Below are 10000 nucleotides of genomic sequence, written 5' to 3' on the forward strand. Positions count from 1 at the left end.
CTTTTTTTGGCCTTCTCTTTTAAAGTTTTCTTTTCTTTGTCTTTTGCAGATTTATTCTGTGTGTTAGGGCACTCGTGTGCCTCCATACAACCTGACTCAGATGCAGAAATATACTAAACTACCTGTATATACATGTTCACGAGTGTTTAGTAAACCTCTGTGTCAGCAGCTCTCTCGTTTGTCCCATGCAGACACTCCCCGCCTCCCCTCTCCCCTCCCTCTCAGATGGCGTCTATAAAAAGCCTGCAGCGGGACACACGGACACTTTCCAACGTCAGTCAGTCGGACGGTCAGACGGTCAGAGACTCTCTTCAGACTCAGGTGAGACTGTTCTCTCTTTGTTTCAGTCCTGGTTCAGGTCTTCTCTTTTATTTTATTTTGAAAGTCTGGTTCTGGTCAGCGAGACACACACACAGACACACAGACACACACACACACACACACAGACACACACAAACACACACAAAGAGACACACACACACACACACACAGAGACACACACACACAGACACACACACAGACACACACACAGACACACAAAGAGACACACACAAACCGCAACACACACAGCAACACACACAGACACAGACACACATACAGACAAAAAACACACACACACACAAAGAGACACACACACACACACACAGAGACACACACACACAGACACACACACAGACACACACACAGACACACAGACACACACGCCACACACAGACACACACACAGACACACAAAGAGACACACACACACACACACAGAGACACACACACACAAACACACACGCACACACAGACACACACACAGACACACAAAGAGACACACACACACACACAGAGACAAACACACAGACACACACAGACACACACACACAGACAGACACACACACACAAAGAGACACACACACACATACAGACACACACACACACAACAACACACACGACACACACACACACATACAGACACACACACACACAGGGAGTTTATTTATTTTTAAAGTTTCCACATTTAAGTCATTTTAAAAAGTTGTTTTCTTAAGGTTAAACCGTCTGATCAATGACCTAAAAACACACTGATGGGGGGGGGGAGTGTGTGTGTGTGGGGGGTTTGGATTCTTTATCTCGACCAAAAGACACAAAAACTCTGGCTCTGACCTTTGGCTCTGAGATCTGAACAAACAGGACAAAGTCCACAACCTCAACACTGTGTTTAACCAGGGGAGCCTGAACTACACATCTACTATTAACCAGGGGAGCCTGAACTACACATCTACTATTAACCAGGGGAGCCTGAACTACACATCTACTATTAACCAGGGGACCCTGAACTACACATATACTATCGTTCAGTTTCATTCACAGAAATCTCAGAACATTTAGCTAGTGGAGCAAAGAGAGCAATCAGAGTACAAGTCCTGTTAGCAGGAGTAATCAGAGTACTAGTACTGTTAGCAGGAGTAATCAGAGTACTTGTACTGTTAGCAGGAGTAATCAGAGTACTTGTACTGTTAGCAGGAGTAATCAGAGTACTTGTACTGTTAGCAGGAGTAATCAGAGTACTTGTACTGTTAGCAGGAGTAATCAGAGTACTAGTCCTGTCTCGACCTCTGCAGAATAGGGTCCAACTGAGCTATCGGAGCGATGCTAGCACTCTGCTAGCACTCTGCTAGCACTAGCACTCTGCTAGCACTCTGCTAACACTCTGCTAACAGCAGGATAAGACTGTTGAATGAGACAGACAAGCCCAGCACACAGGCTCGTATGGAGGTAAATATGGGGCTAAATGTGAGAAGCTTGGTGGAGTAGCATGCTAGCGTTAGCCAACTAGCAGCCAGCCCGCTTCTAAGTTAATGGCTCCAGGTCCTGGAGCCGCGGACGCAGTTCTTGGCAGGGATGCACAAAGCTCCGACTGCAGGTCGAGGCCGGCAGCCAAGCTTTCTGGCGATAGCAACGTTGCTACGCTGGCCGATCCCCACTGATGGCGGTCCGTCTGGGGCTGCAGGACACGATATTACCATTGACATATATAAACTGGACCACCAGACCCCGTGTCTCTGGACGAGACCAGTGAAGGATGTTAGAAGTCTCTTTCCCGGTGCTGGCTGAGCGTTACTGAGCAGCCTCCAACTGAGCTTGAAGACGTAGATGTGACGTGAGCAACCTGTCTGAAAGTGTGAAGTCTTCTGGTAGCTGTGCCGAGAGAAATCTCAATCATTCCCAATCTCACAGAGACGGAGCGTAGGTATATGTAAGGAGATAACATAGGCACAGGCTAATTACTGATCACTAACATGCTAGTTAACATTAGGAATTAAACCTAAACAGCTAATGGAAGTCCAAACTGCCTGTGAGCTTCTCCTGTACTATACGGTAATTCCTCTACTGTGTGACAGTAAGTCTCGTGGTTATGACCCAATCGTTAGCCTATTGTTATAAAAGCGTCTGCTACGGAGCCATAACGTGAGCTACAAGGTAATGGAGCCTTTTATACATTGTTGTGTTTCTTTAGAAATAAACAACGGACAAATAGAGTCTTTAAACGCTTCAGATGTAAAGTTATTTGCTGTCAAAATGACGTAAAAATGAATGGGAGTCAATGATTGGCTAACGGGAGGTGAGCGTTTTGTAGCATCAAAATGGAGCCATAGGAGGTTCGAGTTCTGAAGCGAAGCTCACCCCCCCTTGGATATTACGAATCCCACTATGGTCACGCCAAGACCCGCCCTTCAATAGCTACGATTGGCCAGGCGTCCATGAGAACGCAAGGTAACGTAACCCCATTGGCTCAGGTCCTATCCCCTGACCAATCGGCTATCCTAACCTTAACCACTTGAGGTCATGGGATTCCTAATTTTGCTTCCTGCAGGACCTGGAGCTCGCCGCTGGCTGCTGCTTGTGTTGGCTCAGAGCTCTACAGCTCTAGTCCACAGGTGATAGTTAGTTTTGCACCAAACGTATCGCCAAAAGTGTTGAGAAAGTCGAGGCGTGCAGATCGGCCTCTTGGTGATACGAGACAGAGCAGATATGTGAAGTAATTAAAGTCTTCCATCTGGGACTTCACAATACAATATGTGTGGAAATATATTTCTACGACTGCAACTTTGAACATACAAGTTCAGATTTATTGTTCTACAAGCTCTCACATTTTGCACTGTGTGTGTGTGTGTGTGTTTGTGTGTGTCTGTGTGTGTGTGTTGTGTGTGTCTGTGTGTGTGTGTGTGTGTGTGTGTGTGTGTGTGTGTGTGTGTGTGTGTGTGTACAGATAAGTCTTTGTAAAGGCCACACAAGGTTTCAAGTGTACTGTAAGCACTCAGCTGTTCTGTTGGCATATCTGAGCGGTTACACACACACACACACACACACAAAACACACACAAAACACACACACACACACACACACACACACCACACACACACACACACAACTGGCATTCTGCAGAAATCTGTTCAAACAGTTGTGCAGTTTAACCCTTGTACTCCTGCGAACATGCTAACGTGCTCTTGTTAATGATTGAAGAAGCTCAGGCTGTCCCATGAACTGTTCACACAGGTTCACAGTCAAATTATATCTTATATGATATGGATATATGTTATATAATAATGATATATGTCTGTTTTCTTTCTTTTTAGTGGGGAAATAAGGGCATATGGTCTAGTTTGTGTCAGTTTAGGGCTGCAACATTTGGGAACCACTGCTATACAGCAGGCTACAGTATCGATATATATATATATAGTATGGTAGAATATTAAGGGGGGGTAAGTTCAGAGATGCCGAAGAGGAACAGAGCTCCAGTTATCAGAGGGGCTGATATCATATCACGGTCACAAATACCTTTTCAAATGTCACTGTGTGTGTGTGTGTGTGTGTGTGTGTGTCTGTGTGTGTGTGTGTGTGTGTGTGTGTGTGTGTGTGTGTGTGTGTCTGTGTGTGTGGGGAAATGCATAAAACGAATGGAGAAAAAGCAACAAAAACGTGCAAAAAGTGCTAAAAAAAGATGAAAACAAAGCGGGACAGATGTTTTTTTATACCTCTACGTATTGTTGGCTCCCCTTAAAGGTTACATAAGCCTCATAAGTAACTCTATATCAGCAGGGAGGAAGGTCATGATCTCTGTGGAAAGGTCAGGGAGAAGGACTTACTGTATTAATAACTCCGAGGAAGATAATGGAATGTCTCACCTTCAATTCGCCCTCTCTTCTGGCACACAATGGTCTCTCCTGCTCTCCTATTGGGTGATTGGAACTGCCCGTCGGGAGTGGAGCGCTGTGATTGGCTGAAACGGGAAGGGGCGGGTCGGGGGGCGGGGTCCGGTAGGGGTTTAGGGCTGCCGTCATGGAGACATCATGGCGTTACACAGGATCTCTACGGCAGGTCAGACACACTCAGACACACACGCAGTGAGTTCAGGTGGTTATCGGTTGATTCGTGTTGTCCTAGCGTTGTTTCTCTCTCTGTCTCACATATGTAACTGCAGTGGTGCAGCCTAATGTATTGTAGTGCGCATTTCATAGTGGGGGGTCTGGGTGTCCTCCCCCAGGGAAATTTTGAGCGTCAACGACTTCATTTCCTGCATTCTGATACACTTTATCGCACCAATTTACGGTGGAAATAACTTTATTTAGCCTATGTGAAGAAGAAGACCGATGACAATTCAAAATATATCAAAAATATAATGGAAAGTATGTTGTTGCGTGTCATTGGTCATTATTTTTAAGTGGGTATATGGAACTCCTGGAGCTTTCTTAGTGGGTACTCTTAGTGGGTACACTGCGTATACCTGCGTATCACGTAGACTACACCAGTGGCACGAGCACAGATGGGCAAAACAAACATGCTAAATAAACATATATGTTTATTTTTTTAAAGCAGATTTGAAATGACATTGTTACAATTTAACAATCCGCCCTTTATGAAATCCTGCCGCGTTGGAGCGCAACAGACAGACGGTGGCAGAATGACCGGACACTTAAATTCAACTAACATGTGACCGTGACCAATCAGAGTTGGACCTCCACGCAGCGCAATATCACACCATCAAACATTAAGACACCTTAAGAAAACAGATCCGTATTTTGCCTTAATGCAATGACATGAAAAAAAGTAATCCACAGCGATCAGTAGATCCACCTCGCCTTTTAAACAAAGTGGAATAAAACGTATAAAAGTATAAAAATAGTAAGCTGACAGCAAATGTATATACGTGGCATTTAGGCAACCTTTATTGCAGCGTTGGTACTGTAAGATGTCCAGACTAGTGCAACACTAATTATCGTTTTAGACATTTTTACTAAAGCAGTAGCCTATATGAAATCAGATGTATTACCTATCACCATTTAGTTCTTCTGTGTTATTTAAAGTATTTATAAAATATCTGGTCATGCCAGAAGTAATTATTCCACTCATTTTTGAAACAATGCAATTACCCGTTTCAGCTACCATTAACTCAAGAAGCTATAAGACATATTATATATGTTAATATATTAACTCAAGAAGCTATAAGACATATTCTATATGTTAATATATTAACTCAAGAAGCTATAAGACATATTCTATATGTTAATATATTAACTCAAGAAGCTATAAGACATATTCTATATGTTAATATATTAACTCAAGAAGCTATAAGACATATTCTATATGTTAATATATTAACTCAAGAAGCTATAAGACATACTATGTTAATATATTAACTCAAGAAGCTATGAGACATATTATGTTAATATATTAACTCAAGAAGCTATAAGACATATTCTATATGTTAATATATTAACGTAAGAAGCTATAAGACCAATTCTATATGTTAATATATTAACTTAAGAAGCTATAAGACCGATTCTATATGTTAATATATTAACTTAAGAAGCTATAAGAGGATTCTATATGTTAATATATTAACTCAAGAAGCTATAAGACAGACTCTATATGTTAATATATTAACTCAAGAAGCTATAAGACAGACTCTATATGTTAATATATTAACTCAAGAAGCTATAAGACAGATTATATATGTTAATATATTAACTCAAGAAGCTATAAGACAGACTCTATATGTTAATATATTAACTCAAGAAGCTATAAGACAGATTCTATATGTTAATATATTAACTCAAGAAGCTATAAGACAGATTCTATATGTTAATATATTAACTCAAGAAGCTATAAGACAGATTCTATATGTTAATATATTAACTCAAGAAGCTATAAGACAGATTCTATATGTTAATATATTAACTCAAGAAGCTATAAGACAGATTCTATATGTTAATATATTAACTCAGTGCTAAAAGCTATCTGGAGATTTGAAAGTATGTTTTTATCTGTAACTAGCTTTAAAACATGTCTTAAAAATACATAAATTAATTCCCAGTGATGTAGGCTTATAATACATACTGCTGGAAACCCTGTGATTCATCTCAAAGCTGGTTGTCTTCAACAACTCACCTGTCTGTGTGTCCCTGTCTCTCTCTCTCTGCCTGTCTGTCTCTCTGCCTGCCTGTCTGTCTCTCTGCCTGCCTGCCTGTCTGTCTCTCCAGCAGTCAGGATGTCTATCACTAAGATCCATGCTCGGGAGATCCTGGACTCCAGGGGAAACCCCACGGTGGAGGTGGACCTGTGGACAGCCAAAGGTGAGCACCAGCTTTATATATTAATACACCTGCACCAGAGCGCTGCAATGACGTCTTTCTGTAGGCCACCCTGAAGGTAGCGTCGCCCTGGTTACCTCCACAGGAAGCCAATGGGATTGACCCATGGATGTACGAAGAGAACTGGATCCGGTGTTCGGCAGGAAGCCCCGTACGGTCCAATGAGAGTTGCTCAAAAGCGCATTAAAGCAAACATGGAGCTCGGCTCTTCCATGACGTCACGGTGGACACGCGCACTAGCAACAATTTGTTTGTGTTGTCGTAGCAACCGGTAGCAACATGCTCGTTCATGAGCGTCTCTCTCGTGTCTCTTACAAGCGGCGAACTCATGAACTCGCCGTTTTCATTGTCTAAAATATCCACTAACGTTAAACATTGTGTTTTCGTTGTTCCCGATCGTTTACATGCTTAGCTAAATAAACGATAGATGTATTTAGCTAGACAACCAAGGAGATTTAATCATTATGTCGTGCTACTAGCTAGCTACTAGCTAGCGCTAGCAGTTAGCCTGCAGTTTGGTGAACAGAGCTCATCCACGGCTTCATCTCTCATCCACGTTACAAGCTTTACAGCATACAGCCCTCGGATGGATCATAAGAGAGAACCAAGGCCATGTCATCACTATGTCTGTAGTAACGTTATGTAGGCATATAGCTAGCTATGCAGCTATAGATCTTAATGCAGCCATGCTAGCTAACCCTGATGTTAGCAACTAGCTAGCTAGCTGATAGCCCCGCCAGTTTGGGAAACGCTAATGACGTTACATCCACGTAACAGGCTTTACAACATACATACATCCCTCGGATGTATCATAACTTCATAGGATAATACCATGGACGTATTAATAGAACACATGGTGAATTACAACCATTAGCTGTATCCCTTATTACAGCTAGCTGCATGAGCTACACCTTCCAACAACTTTAACTTTCTGTCTGCCTGTCTGTCTGTCTCTCTGCCTGTCTGTCTCTCAGGTCTCTTCAGGGCAGCTGTTCCCAGCGGTGCATCAACTGGAGTCCATGAAGCTCTGGAGCTCCGTGATGGAGACAAGAGCCGCTACCTGGGCAAAGGTAAGAGCTGTCTGTCTGTCTGCCTGCCTGTCTGCCTGCCTGTCTGTCTCTCTGTCTGCCTGTCTGTAACGTTGTTCTGTTTCCCGTCAGGTACCGTGAAGGCTGTGGATCACGTGAACAAGGACATCGCCCCCGCGCTGATTGCTAAGGTATCAGTGACCACAATCCTACAAAATATCAACCAGAATGAAGTCAGTGTGATTCAAAACCTACAATAACATCTGTCTGTCTGCCTGTGTTTCTGCCTGTCTGTCTGCCTCCCTGTCTGTCTGTCTGCCTGTCGTTCTTCCTGTCTGTCTGCCTCCTTTTCTGTCTGCCTGTCTGTCTGTCTGTCGTTCTGTCTGTCTGTCTCTAGAACTTCAGCGTTGTTGATCAGGAGAAGATTGACAAGTTCATGCTGGAGTTGGACGGCACTGAGAACAAATGTAAGGACCTGTCTGTCTGACCTGTCTCTCTCTCTCTGACCTGTCTCTCTCTCTCTGACCTCTCTCTCTCTGACCTGTCTCTCTCTCTCTGACTTCTCTCTCTCTGTCTTCTGTCTCTCTCCCTCGCTGTCTGTCTCTCTCTGTGTGTCTCTCTCTCTCTGAACTGTCGGTCTCTCTCTCTGTCTGACCTGTCTGTCTCTCTGTCTCTCTCTGACCTGTCTGTCTCACTCTTTGTCTCTCTCTCTCTGACCTCTCTCTGACCTGTCTCTCACTCTCTGACCTGTGTCTCTCTCTCTCTCTCTCTGACCAGATGAATGCTACTGTTGCTAATGTACTGGGGTCTCTGTCTCTGACCTGTCTGTCTCTCTGTCTCCAGCTAAGTTTGGTGCTAATGCTATCCTGGGTGTGTCCCTGGCCTGTCTCTCTCTCTCTCTGACCTGTCTGTCTCTCTCTCTGTCTGTCTCCAGCTAAGTTTGGTGCTAATGCTATCCTGGGCGTGTCCCTGGCCTGTCTCTCTCTCTCTCTGACCTGTCTGTCTCTCTCTCTGTCTGTCTCCAGCTAAGTTTGGTGCTAATGCTATCCCTGGGGTCCCTGGCGTCTGTCTCTCTCTCTGACCTGTCTGTCTCTCTCTCTGTCTGTCTGTGACGGTGTCCTGTGTTTTTTGACCTGTCTGTGTCTCCAGCTAAGTTTGGTGCTAATGCTATCCTGGGGTTGTCCCTGTCTCTGTCTCTCTCTCGTCTTCTCCACTAATTTGTGCTAATGCTATCCTATGCTGGCCTGTGCTGTCTCTCTCTCTCTCTGACCTGTCTGTCTCTCTCTCTGTCTGTCTCCAGCTAAGTTTTGGTGCTAATGCTATCCTGGGCGTTGTCCCTGGCCTGTCTCTCTTCTCTCTCTGACCTGTCTGTCTCTCTCTCTGTCTGTCTCCAGCTAAGTTTGGTGCTAATGCTATCCTGGGCGTGTCCCTGGCCTGTCTCTCTCTCTCTCTGACCTGTCTGTCTCTCTCTCTGTCTGTCTCCAGCTAGTTTGGTGCTAATGCTATCCTGGGCGTGTCCCTGGCCTGTCTCTCTCTCTCTCTGACCTGTCTGTCTCTCTCTCTGTCTGTCTCCAGCTAAGTTTGGTGCTAATGCTATCCTGGGCGTGTCCCTGGCCTGTCTCTCTCTCTCTCTGACCTGTCTGTCTCTCTCTCTGTCTGTCTCCAGCTAAGTTTGGTGCTAATGCTATCCTGGGCGTGTCCCTGGCCTGTCTCTCTCTCTCTCTGACCTGTCTGTCTCTCTCTCTGTCTGTCTCCAGCTAAGTTTGGTGCTAATGCTATCCTGGTGGGTCCCTGGCCTGTTCTCTCTCTCTCTCTCTGACCTGTTGTCTCTCTCTCTGTCTGTCTCCAGCTAAGTTTGGTGTACTGCTATCCTGGGGTGTCCCTGGCCTGTCTCTCTCTCTCTCTGACCTGTCTGTCTCTCTCTCTGTCTGTCTCCAGCTAAGTTTGGTGCTAATGCTATCCTGGGCGTGTCCCTGGCCTGTCTCTCTCTCTCTCTGACCTGTCTGTCTCTCTCTCTGTCTGTCTCCAGCTAAGTTTGGTGCTCATGCTATCCTGGGCTTGTCGGCCTGTCTGTCTCTCTCTCTCTGACCTGTCTGTTCTCTCTCTCTGTCTGTCCCCAGCTAAGTTTGGTGCTAATGCTATCCTGGGGTGTCCCTGGCCTGTCTCTCTCTCTCTCTGACCTTGTCTGTCTCTCTGTCTGTCTCCAGCTAAGTTTGGTGCTAATGCTATCCCTGGGTCCCTGGCCTGTCTCTCTCTCTGTCTCCAGCTAGTTTTGTGCTAATGCTATCCTGGGCGTGTCCCTGGCCTGTCTCTCTCTCTCTCTGACCTGTCT

At 44.8% G+C, this 10000-nt stretch overlaps 1 protein-coding gene across 3 annotated transcripts in view; it reads left to right on the forward strand.

Moving 5' to 3' along the window:
* Positions 1-235: 235 nt before the first annotated feature.
* The window catches only part of eno3 (enolase 3, (beta, muscle)), an 18810-nt gene continuing 9045 nt past the window's right edge, over positions 236-10000 (forward strand). Inside the window, exons 1-5 of one of the 3 annotated variants that reach the window (XM_039822926.1) lie at positions 236-321; positions 6530-6622; positions 7615-7710; positions 7801-7859; positions 8066-8135. In XM_039822926.1, coding sequence (XP_039678860.1) covers positions 6538-6622; positions 7615-7710; positions 7801-7859; positions 8066-8135 — 310 coding nt within the window. In that variant the 5' untranslated portion in view covers positions 236-321; positions 6530-6537. Of the gene's footprint in view, positions 322-4375; positions 4394-6529; positions 6623-7614; positions 7711-7800; positions 7860-8065; positions 8136-10000 lie in introns of those variants that run through there. The other 2 variants (XM_039822927.1, XM_039822928.1) reach the window with 2 other exon arrangements.

Source organism: Perca fluviatilis, chromosome 14, assembly GCF_010015445.1.
Source record: "Perca fluviatilis chromosome 14, GENO_Pfluv_1.0, whole genome shotgun sequence".
Classification (NCBI taxonomy): Eukaryota; Metazoa; Chordata; class Actinopteri; order Perciformes; family Percidae; genus Perca; species Perca fluviatilis.